At 45.6% G+C, this 14,650-nt stretch overlaps 2 protein-coding genes across 4 annotated transcripts in view; one reads left to right on the forward strand and one right to left on the reverse strand.

The window, feature by feature from the left end:
- GABRR1 (gamma-aminobutyric acid type A receptor subunit rho1) overlaps positions 1–14,650 on the forward strand; it is a 31,162-nt gene that overhangs the window by 13,870 nt on the left and 2,642 nt on the right. Inside the window, exons 2-7 of the mRNA XM_036065177.2 lie at positions 1,919–2,025; positions 3,454–3,521; positions 4,536–4,759; positions 9,223–9,305; positions 11,648–11,788; positions 13,994–14,146. Of these exons, the coding sequence (XP_035921070.1) occupies positions 1,919–2,025; positions 3,454–3,521; positions 4,536–4,759; positions 9,223–9,305; positions 11,648–11,788; positions 13,994–14,146 (776 nt within the window). The remainder of the gene's footprint in view (positions 1–1,918; positions 2,026–3,453; positions 3,522–4,535; positions 4,760–9,222; positions 9,306–11,647; positions 11,789–13,993; positions 14,147–14,650) is intronic.
- PM20D2 (peptidase M20 domain containing 2) overlaps positions 12,937–14,650 on the reverse strand; it is a 32,572-nt gene continuing 30,858 nt past the window's right edge. For 2 of the 3 annotated variants that reach the window (XM_078055011.1, XM_078055010.1), the window contains one exon: positions 12,937–14,179. The gene's annotated coding sequence lies outside the window, so the exon portion shown is untranslated. The remainder of the gene's footprint in view (positions 14,180–14,650) is intronic. The other variant, XR_013441185.1, reaches the window with a different exon arrangement.

Consider the following 14,650-nt stretch of genomic DNA (forward strand, 5'->3'; position numbering starts at 1 on the left):
GCGTCAGAGTTTCTCTGTCTCTCAGCCACTGTTTCCCCCACAATGATGAAAGTTTTCTTCAAGAAAGAAGATAGCAAAGGACTTAAAGGTGGACTGAGGTCATTATAAAGGAGGAAACCATGCATACTGAGGATAAAATGAACCAGGGCAGTGACTCTCAAAGTGCTGTCTCCAGAGCAGTGGCATTGGTGGCATCTGGGAATGTCTTAGAGGTGCAGATTCTTGAGCCTCAGCCCAGACCTACTGAATCAGAAACATCAGAGGAAAGGGGAGGTTCGGGAACCTAGGTTTGAACAAACCCACCAGGAGATGCTGATGCGTGCCAAAGTTTGGGAACCACTGCCTCCAGGGGAAAGGAGGTGGGTGTGGTGGTAGCCTGAAGAGAACACACAGCTGGTGTTAGCGTAAGGAGGAGCTGGGAAGGTAGTCAATGATTTCTTTGGATTCTAGAGATGGTGCTGATGGGTGAATGAAGACCGTTCAAGGCCATTGAAGCCTTGTTTGTAATAGCAGGAGACTAGAAACAACCCAAATGTCCACCAATAGAGGACGGTCACATGAGTTATGGTGCATCCATGTACTGGAACACTACACAGTGTAAAGCAGAATAAGAGGCTTGAGATATTTAGATATGGAAAAAATCTGAAGTATATTTAAATAAAAGAAGAAAAAGCAGAAGAGTTTATATAATATGTTAACTTTGGATTTTAAAAAGGGGAGAACTAAGAACATATATTTGTATTTACTTGTACCTATAAGAAACTCTGGACAGAGACAAGAAATCATTCAGAGAGGAACCTGTGGATGGGAGAATGGGAAAGATGGAAACAGAGATAAGATGTCAACTTTTTACTGCATTTCCTTTTCTAAAATTGTCCAACCCTGTAAATAGATTACCTATTCAGAAAAAATAAAAAATAAATAAAAACGGCCATCGGTGTAATTCAGCAGGGGAAGAACAAGAGGCTGCCTCCTATGGAACAAGGATGGTGGGCATTTCCAAGGGCAGAATGGGCCAATAGAGGTCAAGGGTACCAAGTTCTGCCCACACCCACTGCCTCTCCCCTCCAGCTCAAACTCTCCCAGAATGGCCAAAATGCCTTGGGGGAGTTTAGACTTCTTAATAAGGCCAGGACCAGCAGTTCTCGGCCTTAGCTACACATTAAAATCATCTGGGAAGGGATGCCCACGTGGCTCAGTTGGTTAATCATCTGCCTTCAGCTCAGGTCATGATCCCAGGGTCCTGGGATCGAGTCCCGCATCAAGCTCCCTGCTCAGTGGGGAGTCTGCTTCTCCCTCTGCCTGCCACTCCCCCTGCTTGTGCTCTCTCTCTCTCTGACAAATAAATGAATAAAATCTTTAAAAAAAAAATAAAATAATCCGGGAAGCTTTTGGGCACCTGGGTGGCTCAGTCGGTTAAACATCTGCCTTTGGCTCAGGTTATGATCCCAGGATCCTGGGATTGAGTCCCACATCGGGCTCCCTGCTTGTCAGGGAGCCTGCTTCTCCATCTTCCCCCACCCCTGGCTCATGCTCTCTCTCTCTCGCTACCTCTCTCTCTCAAATAAATAAATAAAAATCTTTAAAAAAATAAATTAAAAAAAATCATCTGGGAAGCTTTTAAAAATACCAATTGTCAGGCCCCATTCCCAGAGCACCTAAATCCAAATCTCTGAGGTGGGGCCTAGGCATTGTTATTTTTAAAGTTCCTCAGTTATGATTCTAAGCCACAGCCTTGGACCTTCTGGGTCAGCTCATTTATCCAGAAAGCTGGAGAGAGGAAGAGAGAATATCCAATAGCTTAAAAGAAGAAATAACACATCGCATCAAACCTGTCACGATCAAATCTGACTGCAAATTTTTTTTTTATCTGTCTTGATTGGAATCTGTGATGAACCTGTTTCTCCCCCCTTGGCAGCCCAATTCTGAAGCGAAGCCCTGATATCACCAAATCGCCACTGACCAAATCAGAGCAGCTTCTGAGGATAGATGACCATGATTTCAGCATGAGGCCCGGCTTCGGAGGTAGGAGACATGCACTCATGGTGGGGTCTGTCCACCTGTCCACGGGTAGAAGTCAAACCAAGGGACCACCCTGCTTTGCTCTCCCCCAATCAGGTCTGCCTCCGTTGTACTTGGGGGCCAAGACGGAGCCCACAGCATCTTCTGAGCATCGCCGCTGCCCAGCCCTGCCGTGAGCTCTGCTAAGCACATTCCCAGGCTAGCTAGCTGAGCTGTCGTCCGGCCGCTGCTCCGTCAGGAAGGCTGGGGACTGGTGAGGCCAGCTGGCTGTGGGCCGGGCCAGGGGAAGACCAGGCAGCTGCAGCCCAAAGCTGCCTCCTGAAAATGCTCAGAAATAACAACCTTCGACTAAATTCGTGCTCATCTGGGAACTGGCAGACGAGACTGTGGGTGTCAATCTGAGGGCAGAGTGTGGTCTGCTGGGTTTAATTAAATGAAAATAGCTTGAGAAAATAATGATCTAGTACAGAGGGCTGTCACAGCCCTTTGAAGCTTAGCCTGCAGCTGGTGGATTTCAACCCCTTCAGTGTCAAATAGGGTTTTCATCCATATGGGTTTCTTCCTGGAATAAAATATTTATTTTAGAAATTGTTCTCAGTTTTTTATTTCTCCCAGCCACCTTCACCCAAAGAATAAACAGGTTCTAGAAGGGGGTCTCTATCCAATCCATAACCTGCCGCTGTTGGATCTAACTTACCTCCATCCATGATAATCCAAGTGTGCTCCAAGCCTGCCCCACATCCAGGGAGAGAAAGGGGCAGCTATCTATTCCCTTTATAATGCTTTCCTTCTCTTGATGAATATTACGTTTTCATGGCCTAGAAATGCCAAAAAAAAATAATTCTAATGTTCCAAGGCCACCCTGGTGCATCATGTCCCCCTTGGAAGCGACTCCATCATGTGGCAAAGATGCCGATATGTGGGCTTGGCAAACGACCTGAATGTGGCTTTGGTTCTGGGTGCCTATTTACCAAGCAGTGCCTTTCTCATGGCCAGACAGAGACATTGGCTTCCATGACAAAATCAGGAGGCAAACATAAAGAATAAAGTAGACGACCTCGTGCTAGGGAGTAAATCCTTAGATTAGACCCAGCTTTGAGCTAGGTCTTCACTGTACCTTTCGATGAGCATGTGTAACCAAAGAAGAAAGCTTCAGAGGAACCTCGTCATTTCAGAATCACCGGAATGATTCAGACAAAAGCTTTAAAAAACAAAACAAAACAACAGCAACCTTTGTTGGAATATTCCAGGGAGCCAGCCCATGATTCAACCCTTTGATTTCTGGCTTCGCTTCAGCTTGACATGTGGGGACGCCAAACCTTCAAATCTGGCAGGAAGCTGAGGAAACGGGTTCCAGGGGGAACGCTCCTCATGCCTGTAGTAAAAATTCAAGTAAAAAGAATAAATGTTCTTGCCACGCCCCGTTTGCAGGTCCGGCCATTCCTGTCGGCGTGGATGTGCAGGTGGAAAGCTTGGACAGTATCTCAGAGGTCGACATGGTAAGCGCTTCTGTTGCTGGGGCTGTGGGCAGGTGGATTCACACGGGGCCTGTGCTGGGCCAGGACGTACACACACCCGAATTCACTGGGTCTCACAACTCCCCGGGCCATGGGAATGCCCATACTCATTTTATAGGTGGCTCAGGAAGGTTAAGACTCTTGCCAAAAGCCACCCAATTGGTATGAGACAGAGCTGGATGGCAAAGCTGATCTCCCTCCAGTGCCTAGGCTCTTGCCACGGGCATGTGCTCTCTAGGCAAAGGCCCTCCACAGAAACAGTAGGGTCCAAGGTTGCAGCTGTCAATGACCAGATGTTCTACAGCTGGAGATCCTGTATCTGGATATGGAAATGCGGAACAGCTGAAAGGGGTCCCTTTTTTCCCTTTTTAGTGGGTTTAGGTGGGAAAATGGAAAGTTCTACAACTCCTCGACTTACAGGACTGTTTACAGCCTTATCTTAGTTTGGGTTCTCCAAAAAGCAGACTTCAGAGGAACATTCTAGCACAAGTAGTTTATTTGGGAGGTGATCCCCGGAAACATGAGAAGAGTGGGGGGAGGTGAGACGGGGATTGGGAGAAAGGAAAAGGCCTGTGCCTTCAAACCAGTTACTACTGTGAATCTCAGTCCCACTGGGGGAACTCCGAGAGTCAGCGAAGAACACACTCCGGGTTATCCCAGCTGAGGGCCCAAGGAGCTGGGGTGCTTATCTAGCCCTTCCCACCCACCCCATCCCCCCAGCACGTTGAAGGTCAGCAGTGCTGGCGGCAGCACGTTGCCAGTGTGGGGGCAGATGCCGGGGGTTGGGCTGCGGAAACGGGTTCTGCTAGAAGTCTCTGGCTGAGTCCCTCCCCTGCAGTCCTCCTCCTACTGCAGCAAACCCCAGGGACCGGGTGCAAGACCTCGACTCTGCGGTTTCATTCCCAGCCAGGTGATGGCTCCACGGGGCGCCCCGGGTCCTGCAGACACCCAGTAGGTTCAGTGCGTGGGGTTCCCCTCTCTCCCCCTCCCCTCCAGGACTTCACGATGACCCTCTACCTGAGGCACTACTGGAAGGATGAGAGGCTGTCCTTCCCGAGCACCAACAACCTCAGCATGACGTTTGACGGCCGGCTAGTGAAGAAGATCTGGGTCCCCGACATGTTTTTCGTGCACTCCAAGCGCTCCTTCATCCACGACACCACCACGGACAACGTCATGCTGCGGGTCCAGCCGGACGGGAAAGTGCTCTACAGCCTCCGGTAAGACCCTGGCAGCCCCCCTGCGCCCGCGCTCTGCCCTTAACCTGGAGGTCCCCTGACTCCTGAGGCAGGGGCGGAAAGGCAGGTCATTAACCACAACTGCAGTTTGGCTCTTTGGCTTTCAATGGCCAGCTTCTAACCTCTCAGGAGGCGCCACCTTTTCAACGTCAAGGGAGACCAATTTTACGCACGAGAAAAAATTGTAAGGAATTATTTAGTCTCAGAAACACATTTGTGGGAAGTTCTCCAGCTGATACTTATGATTTAGGCCTTATCCTGGAGGTTCTATTTTAATTTAAAAACTTTAATCAAAGTTTTATTTAGTTTTCTTTATGTAGACTCTAGTGGGATTCAGCGAAATAGATAATGTATTCTTCTGAAAGACTTGCCTCCTTAGATGTCTCAGTTCCCATCTTTCAGGTATATTTTAGAACTTGGACTAGGAGAAATTCTCTTAGCTGACCTGACCAGCCACAGGCATGTTTGGTATCCTTTCTCACCACAGTGTCCTACTGAAAAAACTGGAAATCCTGGGCTGCTTTATGACTTTAAATGGTATTCTGAGCATCACTTTTAAATATGAAGAATACAGTCTTTTTTTCTTATGAGCGCAGATGCCTTAGAAATGTTCAAGCGCTCATTAATCACTGACCTGGAGAAGCTTTCCTTAAACACAGGCGCCACAGCCTGGTTTTCACTGCTCGGCCAGCTTTAGAAACTCATGGTGCCCCCCTTCCCCGGGGAGGGGGGGGCACGGATGTGTGCAGATGAGCCGCAGGCCTTCACGGAGAAGGGGCTCTGCTTGCTGATTTACTCCTCCTGTGCTGGGCTCATGGTGCATTTCAGTTGTTGTTTGTTTTTTTTTTTTTAAGATTTTATTTATTTATTCAAGAAAGAGAGAGAGGGAGATGGAGAGAGAGAGCTCAGGTGGAGGGCAGGGAGAAGGAGAAGCAGACTCCCCCCTGAGCAGGGAACCCGATGCGGGGCTCAATCCCAGGACCCTGGGATCATGACCTGAGCTGAAGGCAGACGCTTAACCAACTGAGCCACCCAGGCGCCCTGGTGTATTTCAGTTTTAAAGACTTTGTTTCGGTAAAGACGAATCCATACACCAGTGTCTAAGTACGGGATGCCTGGACAGTGGCACAGTATATCTTTTGGGTCAAAGATGGCAATGTTGAAGCTGAATTTCTGCCCCCACCCTCCAAAGGAATATTTATGATGACCCCTCAATACCCACCCTGGCTTGGGACCTAAAGCAATTAGTTGCTAGGCTCAGAGTTGAGGTATGGGGTTTTCCTTTCCACAGCTTAAAATGCCTCCCCCCCATAGAAGTACTCAGGAGGGTCAAGGAGGTGCAGTCCCTTCCCCAGCCATGTTGGGTTGGTTTTCCCTGGAGTCCTCACATCTGAGGCAGGCTGTCAAGACATCCTAAAGCTCAAAAACCACCCACAAAACAGCACAACCTGATGGCACCACCAGGGACACACAAGACTAGACCGTAATGCACGTGACCACTGGTATGCTGGTAAATATTTAACTACTGGTTGTCTGGGGTGAACGTATGCATACATATGTGTACATAAGCTTATTATAAACATGGCTGATACAAAGGATGTAGAGTACATGACTTATAAGTGAAACAATATATGTAATACTTTTTGTTATAAATCCATACACTTACAACTTCAGTATGATTTCCTATTTCTTATAAAATCCCATTTTTCCCAGTTTTATTGAGATATAATTGACATATAACCTACTATTATTTTTTATAATTCTATCGCCAACAATAATTCTATAAAATCATGCTATGAATAAATGTTTGTAAACATTTTTGTGATTATGTGATTTACAAATGAGTGTAGATCGGATAAATGATTGTTGATATTTTTGTTTGCTTTATTATTTTTTTTAAGTAATCTTTACACCCAACATGGGGCTCTAACTCACAACCCCGAGATCAAGAGTCAAATGCTGTACCAACTGAGCCAGCCAGGTGCCCCTATTTTTGTTTATTTTAGTAAGACAAAAATGAAACAGCCAAGGACTATGTAGGAACTTCATTCATTCATCAAAGACATAGCAGCTTCCTTGCTGAATTGGATAATAGCTTTTAAATATTGGAAGAGTGTATCCTTAATTTTTTATACTATTTATATATAATGGCAAAAAGATATAACACATTTTTGGTTTAATCTGCTTTCTTAATTCTAGACAATCTACAAAACAATTAATCAAGCCCAGATTTGTAGCATTTGCTGATTTCTGTAGTGTAAATACTCTCATCACAGCTGACTTCAAACTACCAACCTGTTGTCACTCAATGCAGAGTTGGGAAGAATGCATAGTAGCACACTGTTAGTATTTTCCACCAAGTAAACATTATAGATGTAACCTCAGGAGTATCAATAATAGTAAAATAATTAAGAAGTGATGAGTTTTGAGTATTTATTAGCTTGTTTTAAATATAAGTTGCTTGAGTTTATATAATTTACTTTTTAATAATGGCTACATTTAGGGGCGCCTGGCTGGCTCCGTCAGTAAAGTGTGTGACTCTTGATCGCGGGATTGTGGGTTCAAGCCCCACGTTGGGTGTAGAGATTGCTAAAAATAAACTCTTTTTTTAAAAAAAATAATGGCTCTGTTGAACAACCAGCTTACAAACTTCCTGAAAATCTAGCAGGCAGCTTTCCTGAGCCAGATGAAGTCTAGTCCAGCACACTGCTGGATGTGATCACAGAAGCACTACATAACAAACAAGGAAGTGGAAAACCTCCTGTGTGTTCAGAATCAAAGTTGTCAGTGAGCCTCCTTGTGGCTAAAAACAGATGCTTTGATTTTTCATCGCAAATGAAATCATAGGTTTGTTTGATTTAAGTGAAAAAAAAGAGATGCCTTGATTGTGGGCAGAGGAAAAGATTTGTCAGGTTCATGGCATGCCCACAACTCTCTCCCAAGACTCTTAAGCAGGCTCCATACCCAGCGCAGAGCCCAATGTAGGGCTCGATCTCACTACCCTGAGATCATGACCTGAGCTGAAATCACGAGTCGGACACTTAACCGACTGAGCCATCCAGATGCACCCCAATAAATCAATTTAAAGAGACATGGGGAAACAAAAATAAACATAGTATGGATTAAACCACAAACTGTGCTTAATGTGTGGTGTGTGAGTTATAAGTTGGAAAAACATCAAGTCGGGGTGCAAAGAACCAGTCTGATATCTGTGATTCTAAAAATATCTGTTCCTGATGCAAAGAGAAGAGATATTCAATCCCTTTGTTGATAGCAAAAACTTCCTACATTTGAGATTTCATTAGCTCTAAGTCACCAAACTTAGGTTCTAGTTTCTTTCTTGCTGGGGATGCCATTAGGCATAGTAGAAACGGAAGCCCACCCATTAGGGGTCCAGCTGCCATCCTGACTCCTCCCCACTCAATCCACCCTGTTTATCAGGATTTCCAGAGGAGATAAGGCTACCCAGCTGCCAGCAATAGACAATCCTTTTCAGATTACAACTATGCCAGACTCAACTGGAATGGGGAAAATAAAGCAGATATTTGGATAATTCAGTTTCAAGAAAGCTCTTTCCCTTGAAATTTCCATTTCAATTAAAAGTGATTTTTTTTTCCCTTTTGGCCATGAATCATCCAGACAGTTTCTACAACTTATACATAGCAATTTTTTTGTGGTTGAAGGAAAAATAGTTTGTTCAGTATCAGCCAATAACGGTTATTCATGTCCTGCCATGAGATTCCCCACGGGACAGGAGATCTTTCGTCTGTGACTCATGATCTGTGTTTGTTTATTCTTCGATGCAGAAGCCCATTTTCCTGTGTAAACTCTGAAACAAAACCATCAGAGGCCAGCAAGTGCTTGCATGCTGGTACAAAAAAGTTTTCAGTGTCTTTTCATTACCCTATGATCTCCATGGAATTATCCACTAAAAACACCAATGCCCACTAGGAGATATTATTATCAATATAAATATATCAACATCGTAAAAGAAAAAGTGACCAATTTGGCCACTGGCAGAAGGGTTTCATTAATATTATTTCTGATATGTTGTATACAAATATTGAATATAGGTAAAATCAATAAAAGAACAGAAAAAAATTGAATTTATCTAAAACCAGAGAACAATATATGGTCCTATGGTTTCTTTTAAGAAACAATGTCATACGAGTTTTTATTTCCCATTTTTATATCGATTGAGACCATTGCTTCGTTAATATGCTTGAATCTGATAGAAGTTGGTAGAGACACTCTGGAGTTAAACATAAAACCCAGAGTACTACAATGACTATCATCCATAAGCTACTTATCTAAATCTTGACACTTGGCTTATGAATTATAAGGAGGCAGTTATATTGGAAGGAAGCAGAGCCTTTTTCTGTTCATCATTTTGCACTTGTATTTTGCAGCCTCTGAAAATTTGTATTTTGTCTTTTTGTTTCTAGGGTTACAGTGACTGCAATGTGCAACATGGACTTCAGCCGATTTCCCCTGGACACACAAACGTGCTCCCTTGAAATTGAAAGCTGTGAGTAGACTGTCCGGGACATCAGCACACAGGTGGCGAGTAATTCCCAACACCGCTAACTCTCAGTAGCAGGAACAGCATGTGCTCCTCATTCATGGCTAGTGATTTTTTCAAGTGATTTTTTTTTTTTTTAGATTAAAGCCAAGTGCAGGGTAATTTTGAAAATTAGGAACAAATTTTAAACTAAAACCTCTGTTCCCATAATTGACCCTTTTAAATGCGCTATGGCAATGGTTTTAAACTTGGTTCTGCGGGAACCCGGGCAACTGCTGGGGAGAGGGGTAGAGGGCTCAGCAAAGTGTGTCTCCTTGTGCAGCTATTTCTACCTGCCGTCCAATGCATGAGCTCATTTTTGATCTGTTTTATTGTTCCTCTGAATAAGATTTCTGTTGAAAAAAAGATTTCTTGGCAAAAACAAGTTTGGTAACAATTGCCCGAGGGAACTGCCAAGGTGAACATAGGTGGTGCTAGAGAGCCTCAGGCACAACTGAGGGGCCTCAGGACACTTGCACACACGGACGCCCTGCACAGGTTAAGAGCCAGGAAGAGCAAGACTGAGGCGGCGTCAAGGACTACTCACTTGCATCTCCAGCTCTCTACACAGCTGCTCTCTTTTCCAATCTTTGCCCAAATGCTTCCTCTGGTGGGCACAGTCTGGACTCCCCCATAACTCCTGCTGGCCCACTCCTCCAAGTGAATACCAGCACACGCCCACTGGCCCTTCCTGGCTGGTGACCAAGCCCTAGTGAAGAATCTCTTTGACATAGTGCACCTTTGTAAGCCTGCCTGCATTTGTGGCAATGAGTCAGGGATCCCCTGGCCCCAGCCATCTGGGGCCGAGGAGGGCAGGGATGTTGACGCAGGGGTCAAATGGACAGCTCCATAGGGCACTGATTGTGGGAAAAGGGAGTAATAAATCCCAGGACCGAGGGAGTAATAAATCCCTGGACCAACACCATAGTAGCTTTCCACCTGCTGTCATTTCATCCTCACCAGATCCTGGAAGAAGGTTACTGTTATCTCCATTATACATGGAAGGATGTAACTTGCCTGAGGACATAGCACTAAGGATTTAACTCATTGGCTCCAGTACCGTGCTTTCCCTAGTACACCCAGGCAGCTCCATTGGGGATGGAGCGTCTTCCAGGTTGCATCAGGTAGGATGCACAGAGAAGCAGAATATTGGAGATACATAGTAAGAGATATTGAGTGCAAGGAATTGGCTTGCACGAGCGTGGGGGCTGGTGAGGTAAGTCTGCCATCTGCAGGGCGGGCTGGCGGGAAGGGCAGGCTGGGAACCCCCAGGTGGGACCTGAGCCTGCCCTCTACGCGCAGAATTTCTTCTTCTTGGGGAAACCTCAGGTCTGCTCTTAAGGCTTTTCAACTGATTGGATCAGGCCTACCCACATTATCCTGGATCATCTCCTTTACTTCAAGTGAACTGGTTGTAGGCATCCCGTCCACAAAGCATCTTCAGAGCAACACCTAATTTAGTGTTTGATTGATTAACTGGGTACTCTAGCCTAGCCAAGTGGATACATGAAACCAACCATCACACAGGTCAAGGGTAAGACATAGAATAAAACAGAGGCATGAAATAGGGCATCCGGGAGCTCCAGAAAGAACTGTTTAACACGTGAGCAGACTGGACTGGCCACTGTTAGGTTTTACCTCAGTTCTGTCCAGGCTGCAGGTAGGTTTGCTCAACTGGAGTCAATGTGTGTGTTCACCTAAAGTAGGCGAGGGTCAGGATGTGGCAGCGCCAGAGGGCGTGGTCCTTTCTGGGGGACTCACTGTGATTTTACCCTGGGTAGGAGCAACCGGAAGCCTGCAAGAGAAGGGACTTGTGTTCTGCAGCCATCACTTTATGGTCCTTTCTCGCTAGAATGCAGCCCTAATTACCTTGCAAGTATTTAAAGATATTCGGCATCAGTGGATGCATTACTACACTTTGGAAGGAGAAAAGAAAGGGCTAAATCAGCCTCGGTTTGTAAGGCAGTTTTGCCACAATTTCACCATTTCTGCTCTACAAGTATAGCAATTTCATCTGTGTTAACCTAATAAATGGCAGGCTGAATTGTGGGGTGAACGCTTTTGCAGGAATTAGGAGCATTTAGGCTTGAGAGCTTTGCTCTGATGACTTCTGGAAGACTGGGGAGAATTAAGTTGTCTTTTTTAAATGTTTTGCTTTGTTTAGACTGTGGCTTGTTTATTCAAACTCTCTTACCACCATCCCCATAGTTCGTGTGGGAGACCAGGAGCTGCTCCCACGGAGCCCCACAGACAGGCCCGTCTCCCCCCCGCCGCGTGCCTGTGCTTGACACTGTCTCCCATCTTCTCAGATGCCTACACGGAGGACGACCTCATGCTGTACTGGAAAAAAGGCAACGACTCCTTGAAGACGGATGAGCGGATCTCGCTCTCCCAGTTCCTCATTCAGGAGTTCCACACCACCACTAAACTGGCTTTTTACAGCAGCACAGGTAGGGCTTAGCCTGGCTCGGTGGGTCACCCTCTGTTTTAGGGAAGGTGTGGACTGGTTGTCAAGCAGAGCTTGTGCCACCTGGATTTGAAGCCAAATCGGCTCTAGGGGGTGGCAAGCACCGGGGGAGAGGTGATTTGTGCATACCACCAAAACACCGAAGTGATAAGCTAGAAAATATTAATAAGGACTCAAACATAAGTGAGGTGAGGAGGTTTGTTTGAGCCAATCATTTTGCCAGGTTAGCAGCTAACATCTCACCCCCCGTAGGATTCCCAGAACCCCCTCCTCTGCAGGCAAGAAACAGTTCAGTTTTAGCTCTGTTGATTTCCATTCTCTCTGTCCTACTCAACTAATCTCTCTCTCTCTCTCTTTTTCTTTTTCCTGGAACGAATTCTCTCTTAACTAGACTGCTTGCACAGGCCCTCTTTATGACCTTGTGAGCTTCCAGGCTCAGGTGGGAATGGGCTTGCCACCCCTCCTTGCCTGGAGGCCTGCCTGTGCTCTTCCTTCTGGCCCTGAGGTGAACAGCTCTCTCCAACCCTTACCTCGGTCTTGACTAATCACCCTTCAGGATGATATTATTCAAATCTTTATGTAGTTCGTTCCTTCCTTCTTTCTTTCTTTTTCTTTCTTCTTTCTTTCTTTCTTTCTCTCTCTCTCTCTCTCTCTCTCTCCCTCCCTCCTTTCTTCTTTCTTTCTTTCTTTCTTTCTTTCTTTCTTTCTTTCTTTCTTTTTTTTCTTTCTTTCCTTTCTTTCTTTCCTTCTTTCCTTCCTGTAGCTCCATGCCCAGCGTGGAGCCCAACGCAGGGCTTGAACTCATGACCCTGAGATCAAGACCTGAGCTGAGATCAAGAGTCAGATGCTTAGCCGACTGAGCCACCCAGGCGCCCCTCTTTATGTAGTTTCTATTGCCAAAACACTGCATGACTGCACAGGAAGTGCAACCTTTTAAGTCTTCTAATCTGTAACAGAGGGCACTCTTTTACTCCCAGCATATCATGGCAATCCAGCATATCTCATCTTCTATACACATCACTCAGGAGTCTTGGTTTTCGGGGGACCCCCACTTCATCCTTAGCATTCTGACACTTCCTCTTGTCTTAGTCTGTTTGGGCTGCTATCACAAAATACCATAGACCAGGTGGCTTCTAAACAACAGAAATTTACTTCTCACAGTTCTGGAAGCTGGGAAGTCCAAGATCAAGATGCTGGCAGAGTCAGTGTCCGATGAGAGCCTGCTTCCTAGTTCATAGACAGCCACCTTCTCGCTGTGTCCTCACATGGGGGAAGGCGCAAGGGAGCAATCTGGGGTCTCTTTTAGAGGGGCACTAATCCCACTCATGATGTAATCACTTCTGAAGGCCCCACCTCCAAATACCATCACATGAAGGATTAGGTTTCAACATACAGATTTGGGGCGGAACACATTCAGTCTACAGCACTTCCACAGTCTCTCTCTGCGACTGCTTTACAATGATAGCCATTGCATTATAATTGTCCAAGATGCCAGGTTTTCAAGTTAGTGTTGCCAAGTCTCCATTTCATGTTCAGTCCTCATCATCCCCGGTTTATCCTGCTTTTTCCTTTTCCTTCCATCTTTCTCCTTTTCCTTTGAACGCCTCCATGCGTATTTCCTCCTTGTAGAGAACAGAAGGGTAGAGCTAAAGCATAGCTGCATCTGTGATCGTTTGCTGTTCCTAAATGCAATGTTTGGGTTAGCTTGGTATTTCAACTTTAAATCACTGTCCTCCATAAAGAAATCTAAAGGGGCTTGTTTAAATAAATGTTTTTCAAACTTTATCATGCATATAAATCATGTGGAGAGTATTGTTAAAAAAAGGAGATTATGATGCAGTAGATCTGGGGTGGGGCTGAGAGTCTGCATTTCCAACAAGCAGCCAAGTGATGGTGACATTGCTGGGCTCTGCCCCAAACGATGAGTAACAAAGTCTTAAATGGACTTGTCAAGGGGCTTCCTTTCCGTACAGGACAGGGGCCAAAGATGTCTTGAGAGGGACTCACCCATGTGGTGTAGGTTATCATAATCACTCTGTCCCATGGTTTTTCTCACTTCCACTCTGTAAAGGTATGGCAAGTTTCCAGTGAAGTGTCTAAGGCGTTTATGAGTCCCTGAATAGAGTGGGTTGTGTGCAGGAGCTGAGTCGCTATGGTGTGTGTGATCTTTTCTTCCCGTGTCCCCCAGGCTGGTACAACCGTCTGTACATTAACTTCACGTTGCGACGCCACATCTTCTTCTTCTTGCTCCAAACCTACTTCCCTGCCACCCTGATGGTCATGCTGTCCTGGGTGTCCTTCTGGATCGACCGCAGAGCTGTGCCCGCCAGAGTCCCTTTAGGTAAGGAACATCTCAAGTGTGTCCTTCAGACACCTGAAAATACAAGTAATTTCTTCCAGATGAAACCATTCATTTCAAATTGTTTCTAAACCCCTGCTGGCATGATAACTTGGAAACACCAGGTTATTGATTCACAGGTAAAATGCCATTATTAAGACCCTATGTGGCAAAACTGTTTCCAGGGCCCCACGAGTGCCCATGCAAACAACCTACCTTTAGGTTTGTTAGAACCATGTTCTGGGGTCAATGGTCCTGGTGTGTGGGTGCTTTTTCTGCCTACCTACATAGGAAACCACATTCTATAACAGGGTTTCTCTGAAGGAGGCCCAAGGGATCTTTGCAATGGAATCTCTGGGGGAAATTGTTAAAAATGAAGAATCCTGTGTCTCATCTACATGTATAGAATCAGAATCTCTGAGAAAGGACCGGAACCTACATTTTGAACAAGGTCTCCCGGTAACTCTTATACATACTCAGGTCTGACAATCCCTACTCCGTAAGCAT

The sequence above is a fragment of the Halichoerus grypus genome, chromosome 9 (genome assembly GCF_964656455.1).
Source record: "Halichoerus grypus chromosome 9, mHalGry1.hap1.1, whole genome shotgun sequence".
Taxonomy (NCBI): Eukaryota; Metazoa; Chordata; class Mammalia; order Carnivora; family Phocidae; genus Halichoerus; species Halichoerus grypus.